This window comes from Halichoerus grypus, chromosome 13 (assembly GCF_964656455.1).
Source record: "Halichoerus grypus chromosome 13, mHalGry1.hap1.1, whole genome shotgun sequence".
Classification (NCBI taxonomy): Eukaryota; Metazoa; Chordata; class Mammalia; order Carnivora; family Phocidae; genus Halichoerus; species Halichoerus grypus.
The window spans coordinates 54211013-54224959 of record NC_135724.1 but is presented as its reverse complement, the minus strand read 5'-3'; the positions used below and the strand labels follow the sequence as shown (position 1 = coordinate 54224959).

The 13947-nt window shown below is 37.6% G+C and overlaps 1 protein-coding gene across 19 annotated transcripts in view; it reads left to right on the top strand.

The window, feature by feature from the left end:
* The window catches only part of EPB41L3 (erythrocyte membrane protein band 4.1 like 3), a 180702-nt gene that overhangs the window by 124567 nt on the left and 42188 nt on the right, over nt 1-13947 (top strand). For all 19 annotated transcript variants that reach the window (XM_036071474.2, XM_036071463.2, XM_036071452.2 and 16 more), the window contains exons 4-6: nt 5401-5505; nt 6643-6685; nt 13593-13668. In XM_036071474.2, coding sequence (XP_035927367.2) covers nt 5401-5505; nt 6643-6685; nt 13593-13668 — 224 coding nt within the window. The remainder of the gene's footprint in view (nt 1-5400; nt 5506-6642; nt 6686-13592; nt 13669-13947) is intronic.

Here is a 13947-nt window from a genome sequence, read left to right as displayed (position 1 = left end):
AACCAATGTTTTACAGACAGTATTGTTAAAGATACTGAATGACCTTTGACTTGTGGGAAGTTTCATTGATGCTACAGAAAAGCTTATTTCATTTGCTGTGTTTGAGTGGTGATGGTGAATGTATCCTCTTGAATTTAGTGCCCAAAGCAAGCACAGCCTCTGACCTTAGCTATTCCATCATCATGTTGTTCATAGTTTGGATTCCCTAATTGTGTGATGTAGATCTTGAGCAATCACTTCAACCGTCACCCACCTTCTGTTCAATACCAGATCATATTGGGTTTGCTTGCAGGCATGTTAGACTCAGGGATCCTGGTGTGTACGTACATAAGATGAGAAGCATAGCAGCTTTTCCTCGAATGATTTCGCTTTTATCATTGGTATGTGTTGCGACTAACGTTTTTTATTTTTCCAACATGTTTGCTCTCAATAAAAATTTTAAGTTTTCATTTACTCATGATAAAAGTAAAATCATTTGGAGCTTAACTGTATTAATCTCTTTAAGTATTTAATAAATTATTAACAATTTAAAATAAGACATTAAGTATTTTTGTCAGTGTTCCTCTTTTTAATTAATATACCTTTTTTTGAGCAGTTTTAGGTTTACAGAAAGATTAAGCAGAAAGTACAGAGCCTTCTCATATAATCCCCTCAAACTCCCTTTTCCCGCCCCCCTTCCATATTTTCAACATTTTATATCTGTGTGCTACATTTATTATAATTACTGAAACGATGTTGATACGTTTTATTAATTAGAGTCCATAGTGTACATTAAGGTTCACTCTTTGTACATTCCATGGGTTTGGACAAATGTATAATGACATATATCCACCATATAGTACCATTCAGGGTAGTTTTATTACGCTAACAATCCTTTGCTCTCCACCTGTTGACCTCTCCCTCCTCCCTAACCCCTGGCAACCACTGATCTTTTTCCTGTCTCCATAGTTTTGCCTTTTCCAAAATGTCATATGGCTGGAATCATACCTACAGCCTTTTCAGATTGTCTTCTTTCACTTAGTAATAGGTATTTGAGGTTCTGCCATGTCTCCTCATGGCTTGATAGTTCATTTCTTTTTCATGTGAATAATATCCCATTTTCTAGATTGTAACACAGTTTATTTATCCATTCATCTACTGAGACACATCTTGGTTGCTTCCAAATTTTGGCAGTGTTGCATAAAGCTGCCAAAAGTACCTACATGCAGGTTTTTGTATATACATAAATTTTCACCTCCTTTGTACCAAGGAGTATGATGGCTGGATCATACATTAAGAGTATGTTTAGTTTTGTAAGAAACTGCTAGACTGCCTTCCAAAGTGGCTCGCCATTTTGGATTTCTATCAGCAAGGAATAAGACTTCCTATTGTTCCACATCCTTGCCAGCAATTAGTGTTGTCTGTGTTTTGAATTTTAGCCATTCTAATAGGTGCGTAGTGGTGCCTTGTTCTTTTAATTTGCAATTATCTAATGGTATTTGATACACATCTCTCCACATGTTTTTCTGACATCTGTATGTCTTCGGTGAAGTATCTGTTGAGATCTTTTGCACAGTTTTTAATTTGGTTGTTTTCTTATTGTTGAATTTAAGAGTTCTTTGTGTATTTTGCATACCATTCCTTTATCAGATAGGTCTTTGCAAATATTTTGTCCCATTCTGTGGCTTGTCTTTTTATTCTCTTAAAGTTTTTCTCTTTGACACACTTTTCCTAACATTCAACACTGTCATGAGTCAATATGGAACATTTTTAAATTAAAAACGTTAAGGAGAGTTGTTCATATTGCTTGGGGGATTTACCGTTCTTTAGATATTTAAAGTCTTTGTTGGACTGTAATATCCCCATTTACTTTATCAGAAACAGAAACCTGATTTTTTAGTGGAGAAAAGAGGGCAGAAAGAATGTGGTCTACCATTAGTTTGTTACTCTAGGAAAGCAAAATCGACTTTTTTAGATGTTCAGAGATTAATAGTGAATGGTATATATGAACTATGAATGTCCTTGAGTCAGAGATATGACTTAACTCACATGAAACAGCAAACAAGACTAAAAATTATTATCTTCTCTGGTTAGGTGAATTATCTGTTAATTTAGAAAAACCTCTGTCAACATTGTTTACTCAGTTCTTGACTCATTATGGCTATAATATAAACATGCCCAATGACAGTAAAGTACCTAAATTTGATCACTTAATGAATATCGTGTCTTCAGCAACCAAATATTTAATCTAAATTCTTTAAAAGTTTCAGTCTGATTGTTGAGCTTTAGTCAAATACATTAGATGTTGTTACCTAAAGATACACAGATGTCGATAAGTAGAAATAATTGCCTTGAAAAGTTGAATAGTGTGCAAAAAAATAATAATCTGAGTTAGAAGAATCAAGAATTTGGGAGAGTTCGGAGTGATGCTATCTAGGGCTGGAAAGTAGATCCAACTCCATCCACTGGCAGTCTTTCTCATCACATGTGCAGAAGGGTGCTGAAGCCACATCCAGGCTCCATGAGAAAGAGCCTTGTAATCGTTAATAATGTTTGCCATGACACAGGGGACCCAATCATAGCCTCAAGCCCATGACAGCCTTGCTCCATAGAATCTTACATCCTCACTCCAGGATGAGAAAATGAAGACCCAAGTAATTTAAAAGGCTTTTCTAGTGTCATCCAGCTAGCTGGTGGTTGTGGTGATATTTAGCAGGTAGGAATTTTATTGTTTACGTATAACCATCTATGGTAGATCCTGGACTACTGATCTTGGTTCTTAGGAGGGAAAAAACAAACTTTGGTGTGAAGAATGGACCACTATGTAATTGTCTTAAGAACTGTTTGTAGTGTTCGAAATATGTTTAAAATATTCAGTAAGAAAAAATCTGGTCTATTCAAAGGAGAGCTACGAATCATTAATAGAAATCAAATTGTGAGAAGCCAGAAAAGTATGATCTAGTTAGTACAGTGGTCTGTGCTTGAGCTAGTCCATGCCACCTGTTAGACGAAGGGAAGAACATAGCAGCCAGGAGACAGCTAATTAAAACAATGCCCAAGGCAGCCTGCTGCATATTCAGAAAGAATTCTACAATTGAGGGGCTGCTGGGTCAGAGAATAGAGAAGACTTTACTTATTTGTATTTGTTTTGTTTTGTTTTACTTTTACTCATTGAGAAAGTACTTGGGCCAGACACTGGTGTGTGTTTGGGTATGTATGGGGGGTGGTGTACGTGTGTGTAAATACTGTAGTCTAGCTAAAGCAGTTAGGTAGTAAGCAGGTAATTAATATCTAAAGAAAGAGCGGGACACGTTAATACTGAACTGCTTATTGGCACCATGAGGAGTTGTTTATTTGCTCCAACAGCAAAAATGCGTACATAGTAAGTTCTACATTACGGGTCCTGCTACCTGTTGGTCACCTGGGCTATAACAGCTGATGTTCATGGAACACCTGGTATGTGCCATCACTGCACCCAAGTTTGAATACTGTGTTTTATTTTAATGTCATCCATTCCAAAGAAGAAGGTAGTTTCATACCCATTTTACAGAGGGAAAAACAGAGAGGTTCACATAGCTGCAAAGAACATAGTGAAGATTCAAACCCTGGTTGATCTGCTAAAGCCACCACTCCGCGATTACATAATACTGCCTCTGTCATCTGACTTCTCTGAACCTCTGTGTTCTTCTCTGTAAACTGAAGATAATACCAGTAGAAGCCATCGGAAGAAGCAATTTTTTTTTTTTAAAGATTTTATTTATTTATTTGACAGAGAGAGACACAGCGAGAGAGGGAACACAAGCAGGGGGAGTGGGAGAGGGAGAAGCAGGCTTCCTGCCGAGCAGGGAGCCCAATGTGGGGCTCGATCCCAGGACCCTGGGATCATGACCTGAGCCGAAGGCAGACACTTAACGACTGAGCCACCCAGGCGCCCCAGAAGAAGCAATTTTTTTATGACAACGTTATAATCTGTTAAACATTATTCAGATGTGATAAGCTGTTATTTACAAATAAAAGATTTAAACCGGTGAGCAGCATTTCATTGTCCTACCACTTATTCATATCCATTGAACAATGTTATTATGTAGTTTTGCTAATATGTAATTTATTTTCATGCATTATTAAACTTTTTTCAAACACATCATTGATTATTTAGCTAGCTACAGTTTAGGCTTTACTTTTCTATCATAGATTTATCTTTTTTCCTAAATAGTCGTGCTTCAGGGGGCTGAGCAATTAACTTCCAATGTAATTACAGTTGCATAATAATACACAGCACTTACAGGTTTCTGAATACTTATTATTTTGGCATGCCCATTGTCTGTCAATTTTTACATCTCTCATTGTTATTACATTAAATCTTAAAGACAAATATGCTTACTGTATTAGGTGTCAAGTGTTGGTACGATACAAATAAAGCATGGCTTAATTTAATTGTTGCCAGTCCATCCATCTCAGTCCCCAAGGCCAGGTTGAAAGACCTTTGAAGGATTCCATGAAAACGTGATACTGGGTATTACAGTAAATTAAGCTGATAGATTTTTGTTCCTCAGATGACTACCTTTTTTCCTTTCTGCAAGTGACTGTGTTACGGTAAAAAATGTAGCATGAATATCTATATCTTATATTTATAAATGATAACTAAAATCTTTAAACTTAACATTTTATGTCAAATAGGAAGGATTTCTCAAAAAGAAATAAAGAGAAAGTTGAACACTGTAATACAAAACTGAAATTTGTGACCAAAAATAATGAAGTTAACAGAATTTCTAAGTAAGGGTTGGAATAGAAAGTCTTCAGGGGAAGTCTGCCTAAGCTAAGGAATAGACTTGATTCTTCCCAGGCTCCGAATCTGGTTGCGTGGGGACCGAGTTAGGGCATTCTGAAACACAGCTTTTGCTGGTCCTTTGTATGCTTTGACTCTCAAGATTTTTATGTTTCACAAGATGTTTCAGACTTCCAAGCCCCACATCATTTCCTCAGCTACTTCTGTTTAGAAATCATCCACTCGGGCGCCTGGGTGGCTCAGTCAGTTAAGCGTCTGCCTTTGGCTCAGGTCATGATCCCAGGGTCCTGGGATCCAGTCCCGCATTGGGCTCCCTGCTCAGCGGGGAGCCTGCTTCTCCCTCTCCCTCTGCCGCTCCCCCTGCTTGTGTTCGCCCCACCCCCTCCCAAATAAATAAAATCTTTAAAAATTAAAAATTAAAAAAATTATCCTCGGGTTGCCTGTACTTACTCAGTGGCACAGGTGAGTTTTGGGTTTGTCTGTTGATTGTAAGGACAGGGTTTTGTAGGTGTCGGCCCACTTTATTGAACCTTGAAGTTGCAGCAAGCAGTATGTTAAATTTTACCCATTTTTATCCGTGGCAACTGAGAGAACTTTATGTGTGTTGACTTGTTGTTCTGTTTTGTTTTCCACAGAAACGCTCCAGAGGCCAGGTGCTGTTTGATAAAGTATGTGAACATCTGAATTTGCTGGAAAAAGACTATTTTGGGCTTACGTATCGAGATGCTGAAAACCAGAAGGTGAGTGATTAAAAGCAATACAAAACGTATGTCTCAAACTACTCATTACTGTAAGAAAGGGAATGAAAACTGAATTGGTAAATCATTTTCTCTGCTTCCACTCCTATATTTACTCCTTTGAGTCCCTAAATGCTGTTAATCACCTTCCTTCCTTATGAAAGATATTGACGACTTCCTTTAATCTTGAATATTCTGGAAAGAGTAAATCCGTTTTTCATGCGTGAGTTATTTATGGTTCTAGGAGAGCATTTTATATGGTTCTTTTCTTGAATGATCTATTTCAGGGTATTTGAGCCCATGAAAATCAAATACATTGATACTTACATAGAATACATGTTCCCTGACTGCTGTCCTATTCTTAATTCACCTTAGTATGCTTTCATATTCTTACAAAATCAGAATATGACATGGGTCGTTTGCTGACCAGACCCTTGTCTAATGTATTCAGCAGGTACTTAATGTTTGCTGTAATACTTCTGTAGACTCTTACACCCGAGTAATGCAGTCTCTTTGGGGCTTTGCCTCACTAATGCCCACAGCTACCTGAAAAATAAAGAAGAGGAAACTGTTTCCTTTGTGTTTGTGCTAGGAACTAAGTCACAGAAATTTTGCTCATAGATGTTATTTGTTTTGATGTTGTGCAATGAATCATGCTTAATACCTACTCAATTCACTGAACAATGTCTAACTTTGTTATCAAACATCCGAGTTTTCTGATGAGGAAAATAATAAATCTCAAGCAGGTATTCATTTGTTAGGCAAGTGCCTAAGAATCTATAATCACAAAAGTCACTTTGTGGGCCTGAATGGCTAGGACATCAGTGGACATCGTGTATCTTTAATTTATTCTAGTAACTTCTTTGAACATAGAATCCACTATTTTTTTTTCCCTCCTCTGTTGCTGTACTAGCTCGAATCTTTGAAGGTGGTATTGTAAAAGAAAAGAATTTTGTCACGCGTGAATTGTGCACACACACACACATTTTCTCATTAGACTCATTAGACTCCCAGCTGTGGGAAGGACCCAGCGTGGAGGGCCTGCCACCATGCGCTTTCAAATACGCTTTAGTGCATGATCATCATCCAGTTATTTTTATTCTTCTCTGGTTCAAATTCAAACTGTCATTTCCTTTTCAGAATTGGCTGGACCCTGCTAAGGAAATAAAAAAACAGATTCGAAGTAAGTTCTTTTGGATTATTTTGCATGGTAGTGTGAAGATTTTTAGAGAGCCGGATTGTCTGAATTGGTGGCCCATACCCACATGGCTAGTGTGAATACAGTTTTTTTAAAAAGACAGAGTAAGCTCTCAGATTTTATCTTTGACAGGTTGGTCTAGCTTAAATACCCGTTTTTAATCATCACAGCTTGGGAATGAAATGACTATGACATTTGACCTATTCCACTGCTTGCACCCGGAATGTGCAATATGATTTAATCAAGTGATGCTCCAGTTGGCAATCAGCCATTTAAAAGCTCCCAACTTAATTATTAATGTTAAATTAAGCCTAACTGCCACAAAAGTAGAAAAGTCAAGCTAAAGGTAATAGTTCTTGAATGGTTTAGAAAAGGAATAACAAGTCAGATTGAAGTTTACTATCTGGTAACAACCTCTTTCCTTGGTCCCTAAAGGCAAGTTAAGAAACCCATGTTTCCTAACAATTGCAAGGGCAATCCACAGAACTGAAATACAGGTAGCTAGTAAGTGTGAGACAAGTTACTGAATCTTACTAACCATTAAATGCAAATTAAAACAAGACATCATTTTTCACGTATTCGGGTTAACAGAGATTTAAAAGTTTATTAATATACTACACTAGCAACTATGGACACAGCTGGTAGAAGTATAAATTGGCACAACCCTTTAAGAGGGTACTCTGTCAGTATTTATTAAAATTTAAAATGTGCTTATTCATTGACCCCTAATTTTACTTGTACAGATTCATCCAGCATATGTATTAGAGGGGAAAATGTGTATATATGTACATGCATGAAAGTTTGTTATAATATTGTTTGCAATAGCAGAAAACTAGAAGCAACTTAAATATCCATTTATAAAGAACTGATTAAGTCACTCATGGAATAACCATACCTTGAAATACTAAGCAACTATTAATAGAATGAGGTAGAATGTGTCTTAGTTCTCATTAGTGAGACAAGTGACATTTGTTTAAAAGAAGTTATGCATATATATGTATATACACATATAAAGAAATATATACACACACATATATATATATACATACATACATATATATGTAATAAATTTTGGAAGAGCACAAAAGCTGTCAATAGTAAATACCTCCAGAAGTGGCACCATAGTGTAGGGGGTTGAGAAAGAGGAATTATTTTTATTTTTATTTTTAAACCTTTTCTGTAGCTCTTTTACCATAGTAGACATGGATAATCTTTATAATTGTAAATAACTAATTTTCTAAAGCAATTTATTTTTTGTCAATAAAATTGGTAATTTTTCAAACAACTAATTCTAGTTGAAGAATAAATTTAAGACCAATTCATTAATAAGAATGTTATGGCCATGGAAGTTTTCAACAGTTTCCTATTAAAACAGAACAGGTATTTCCATTGCCTTTGAATGTGCTGAGATATCAAAATATATTGAGTACTAATAAAAAGTAATTAGTAGTGAGCAGTTTGAAATGGTTTAATAGTAGATAATATCTCAAAAAAAGCCACTCTACTTCTAGATATTACACAGACTGATGATTCTGTATACAACTAAAACATCTTTACCATATATTTTTTAAAGATTTTATTTATTTGACACACAGAGAGGGGTGGGAGAGAGCAAGCACAAGCAGGGGGAGCGGCAGGCAGAGAAAGAAGCAGGCTCCCCGCTGAGTGAGGAGCCCGATGTGGGGCTCAATCCCAGGACCTGGGGATCACAACCCGAGCCGAAGGCAGCCGCTTAACCAACTGAGCCACCCAGGTGCCCCTCTTTACCATATTTATGAGAGAAATTTGATAATCAAGTTTGATAGAAATAAATTGGGACTGAAACCAGGGACAGCTCCAGTTGTGAAAACACTCCTTCTTTTTGTTCCAAGAGTCCTAATAAAAAATGTAAGATGATGAATATGTTCTAAGAATCCTTCTGTGGAGTTACTGAAAGCAGATGTGTTGAATATATATCCTAACATATTGTGTACATAAAGTCCTCTGTGTTCACCTAATTAATGAAATGCTGTTTCTTACTTGGGTGATGTATAATTGCAAAGCCCTTTGAAAATATATTAAAAATTCAGGGATAAATCACAATATTGGTGGAAGAAAAGCTATATTAATGTCAGTTTTCTTATCTGTTTTTAATGGAATTCTTTTTTTTCCCCCCTCAACTTCCCATTTATCCTATCTCCTACCTTCTGCGGGCCCGATCTCACGACCCTGAGATCACGACCTGAGCTGAAACCAAGAGTTGGATGCTTAACCAACTGAGCCACCCAGGCGCCCCTCCTACCTTCCTTTCTAAGAGAAGAAAGAGGACAATCAGAACATGAGATTTAAAGGATATTTTCATCATGTAGATTAGGCACTATTTGTGACTGCAACATAAAGAGAACTAAGTGGCAATCCTGCAAATAAAGGAGGAGACAAGGACAATTGGAATTTTTTAATTGAATTCGGTATTTTTATCTATATTCCTCATTGTTTCCCATGCACCCAAATGCCCTCTTTCCACAAAATTTACATTCTACCAAGGCAGAGAACTATTATCATATCTAATGGAATTATTGTACCATCACCTCCTTTTCCTAAATATAAATGATAACAGGGAAATGCAGATCAAAACCACAATGAGATATCACTTCACCCCTGTCAGAAAGGCTAATATCAAAAAGACAACAGGAGCACCTGGGTGGCTCAGTCTGTTAAGCATCCAACTCTTGATTTTGGCTCAGGTCACAATCTCAGGGTGGTGAGATCGAGTCCCAAGTTGTGCTCCACCCTAGGTGCGGAGCCTGCTTAAGATTCTCTATTTCCCTCTCCCCCTCCCCCCCCACCAACAAACAAGTGTTGGTGAGGATGTGGAGAAAAGGAACCCTTTTGCACTATTGGTGGGAATGTAAGTCAGCGCACCCATTATGGAAAACAGTATGGAGATTCCTCAAAAAATTAAAAATAGAAATACCATATGATCTAGTAATTCCACCACTGGATATTTACCCAAAGAAAACTGAAATACTAGTTTAAAAAGATGTATGCACCCCTGTGTTTATTGCAGCATTATTTACAATAACCAAGATAATGGAAGTAACCCGAGTATCAATAGATGAATGGATAAAGAAGATGTGGTATATATATAATGGAATATTACTCAACCATAAGAAAGAATGAGATCTTGCCATTTGCAACAGCATGGATGGACCTAGAGTGTACTGTGTTAAGTGAAATAAGGCAGATAAAGACAAACATCATATGATTTCACTTATGTGTGGAATCTGAACAAACAAAAAAAGCAGAAACAGATCCACAAATACAGAGAACAAACTTATGGCTGCCGGGGGTGGGGGAGGGATGGGCAAAGATGGGTGAAGGGGAGTGGGAGGTACAAGACTTCCAGTTATGGAATGAATAAGTCATAGGGATGAAAGATAGCACATAAGGAATATAGTCAATGGTATTGTAGTGTTGTATGGTGACAGATGGTAGCTGCACTTGTGAGCATAGCATAATGTCTACAGCTGTCAATTCACTATGCTGTACATCTGAAACTAATATAACATTGAGTGTCAACTATACTTCGATTAATATGTGTGTGTATAGATACACACACACATATAAATGATTAAAGGATGTTTCCGTTCTTTTCATGCTGTAGGTGCATAGAAGGTCTCTAGGTCTTCAAGAGAATGTCAGTCAACCTGATAAAGCTTTTAAGTTACAAATTGATGAGAAATAGAAAATTCTGAAACTGAAAAGTTTGCTCTTATGAAAAAAATTAATTCTAGTCATTTTTATGCAGACCCAGATGTTTAAATTTTTTTTTTAAGATTTTATTTATTCATGAGAGACAGAGAGGCAGAGGCAGAGGGAGAAGCAGGCTTCCCGCAGAGCAGGGAGCCCGATGCAGAACTCGATCCCAGGACCCCGGGATCATGACCTGAGCCGAAGGCAGACGCTTAACCAACTAAGCCACCCAGGCACCCCCCAGATGTTTAAATTTCTAAATATACTGTATTTTGTGATATAAATATACTATATTTATGATATAATAATTTCATGATATAAAGTATATGATCTATATACTGTGTATAGTAATTTTATGCTGTGAATGCAGCATATTTAAAGTTTTTAAGATTTGGCAGCCATACAATACTAAAATTAGAATTTTTTATAAGAACGAACTCTTCAGTTTCATAGTTTTCCATCATAAATTTGTGATTTGAAATCCTGTATCAACATTATAGGAATATCATTTTAATGCATTCATATCTTGTGTCTCACCAGGGCCATCATCTGGGCAGATTCAGGCTTGCAGGCGCATTCATTACATAATCATGGCTTCCCACCCAATTTGTTTCTATCAGATTTTTTATGGGGATATATATTTGAGCTTTAATCTGCCTCTCGTTAATTTCAAATCTTATGCTTTATTTAGATTTTTTTTCTTGACTAGGGTGTAGATTGTAGTTTCTTAAACTTCCCACTCTTTAAAAATAATACCCCACAAAACCTTGCAGTTATTTGGGTTATAACCTCATGAAAATGGATTCCTTGGGATTAATGATTTTCAGACTATGGTCCCCAAGCCCACCTGTACTCAGACCACAAGGGGGTTTATTAAAACCACAAGTTCCTCGGCCATATTCCAAATCTCTGGAATAAAAATCTCTGGGTGGAGCCTAGAAATGGGCATTTTTAGCAAGTACCTCAGATGCTTCAACCAACTATAGTTTGAAATTCTTTTCCTGCCATGAGAATTTTTGCTTTGAAATATCTTTCTTATACTTTTTTTTTTTAAGATTTTATTTTAGAGACAGTGTGTGCACATGCAAACGAGTGGAGGAGCAGAGGGGGGAGGGAGAGAGAATTTGAAGCTGATTCAGGACTGAGCGCGGATCTAGATGTGGGGCTCAATCCCACAACCGGGAGATCATGACCTGAGCCAAAACCAAGAGTCAGATCAGACACTTAACCGAATGGAGCCACCTGGGCACCCCTCATTCTTACGCTTTTATTATGTCTAAGTTTATCTTGAATTTATTATGAGATTGTTTAATTACATTGATAAACTACTCATTGGGTTCAAGGCATACTTTGAAATGGATAAAAATGATAAAAGAGCAGTAAATCCATTTCCCATAACTAATCCGTTAGTTTTCATTCCAGTTGCTTGGGGGAAAGCCAGCTCTCATTTATGAACCTCACTATTGGCAAGCAGTAAAGGGATCCATTTTAGCAGAAAGTGCGTAGGAATCAATAGGAAAGTAAAACCAGATCAGACCATTTTTTGAATAACAAAAAAGACTTGGAAAAATAATCACTAGAAATATATTGGATTGAGAGATACCTTGTAATTCTTATAGGCTGTGTTTCAGGAATATTTTCTGAGTGATTTAAAAATGATAGTAAGCAACTAGTGATACCTGGCATTATTCCAGTTCTTTATAAGGCACCTCAGATGGTGGTCCTGCCGTGTGGGATTTTAAGTGTATTAGGAATGGTAGTGTTGAGAATACACTAGAACTAATAAATGTACCTGTGCTGCTTATGACAGAAATGTAGGTAACCAAGGCAGCTAAGTATTTGCCTCATACTCAAGAGAATAGCCTGAAGAAAGAAGCTGGTACTTAGAATACTGCCCCTTTCTTCTGAATGTTTGCAAAGGACTTGTGGAGAAAATGGAGTTTCCAGAAGTAATTTAAGGGGGAGGAGGGGGTGTTTGGGCATCTTAGGGGGATATTTGAGGCATAAGGGCTGGACTATGAGGTCACAGAATCACAGAGTGAAAGGAAGTGGCTACAGCTTGTGGTATAGATGAAAGGCTTCCAGTATAGAAGCCAAGGAGACTGGGAGGAATGTTTCAGTAGTGCATTCAGAATACAAGCAGGGTCGACGCTGTGGCACTTTTGTGGTTATTGCATGGGGAGAACAAACGTCCAGTGAAGGAACACCCAGACTTTAATGAGTTCCTGTATTAAAAGGACAGAAGAACAGAACGAAGTGAATATGAGTTAAAGGAGTGATCAGGTAGAGAGAGAGGAAATGTAGAAAAGAAGAAAATGTTTCTCCATGTTTATAATGATAAACCAGCCACCAATAGAGACAGTATTAATAAAATGGAGAGCTTAATTAGGAAGGCTTAATGATGCTTCAAGTGTAAGTGTGGGCAGTACGGAGAGTAGGTGACTGTGAGCTGCCACCTGGTTGATGGTTTCCATTGCTGGAGTGGAGGCCGTAAGGAGAGGCTGTGGGATAAAGAACAGCGACGTGTAAAGAGCACCCGTCCAAGTCGTGGGCTCATAAGGAGATGGGCAGCTTTGTAAAGCACAGGTCATGTATTCAGGCATCTCTTGAGTCAATAGTTTCGCCAAGTAAAAAAAGAATTTTCAGCAGCTTAGAGAGCAGCTCACTTAAATATTCACTACAACAAACCTTCCCATAAAATAAAAATATCTTGAAAATTTCCTTGACATGTATTATAATGGGATTTGACCTGTAATAACAAAGCAGAAAGGACAAAGGAAATGGGATTATGTCTGTACTGTTGGTATGTGAGCTATCCAGAATTTCAGAGCAGTAGGTCCAGTCAATTCCAGACTTGTCTGATTGAAGATTATCCCTATCATTTGCGGGGTTTTTTTCCCCCACTTCCAAAGGCTTACCTTTGTCCCTGAGAAAGGGAGGAAGTTTAGTCAATTTCCAGGCTAGTTGGAAGCACCAATAAAGGATTTGGTGAAAAGATTAAAGACTAGATGAAGTGAACTTGAGACTTTCCCGTTTTCCACTGAGGAGCAAATGTTGCTTGGGTGTTAGTACTTGGAGTTAAGGCAGTTCTCACTATCAGAGTAATAAGTATAAAGGGGTTTTCTAAGGTTTGATCCTACTTTTTCTCTCATCTTTGCAGGTGGTGCTTGGCACTTTTCATTTAATGTGAAATTTTACCCACCAGACCCTGCCCAGCTATCTGAAGATATCACCAGGTATTTGAAAGTTGGCTATGAAAAAGGCAGGCTTCTCTTTATTCTCCGGGGAAGAGCTTGCTTACATCTGGTAACCTTTCAGTCATCCATGCCAGAAATGGCAAGCCAAAGGCAACTGAGCAAGAGCAAACATCTGATGAGAAGATTTGCCAAATCGTATCTGTTCACAGTTGAATCTTTGGTGCTAAGCTGATACTTCCGTCTGTCTGACCTTGGCGGGAAGATGTGCAAAATTGAGATACTGTCATCCACCCACCACCGTCAAATTGGATGGGATTC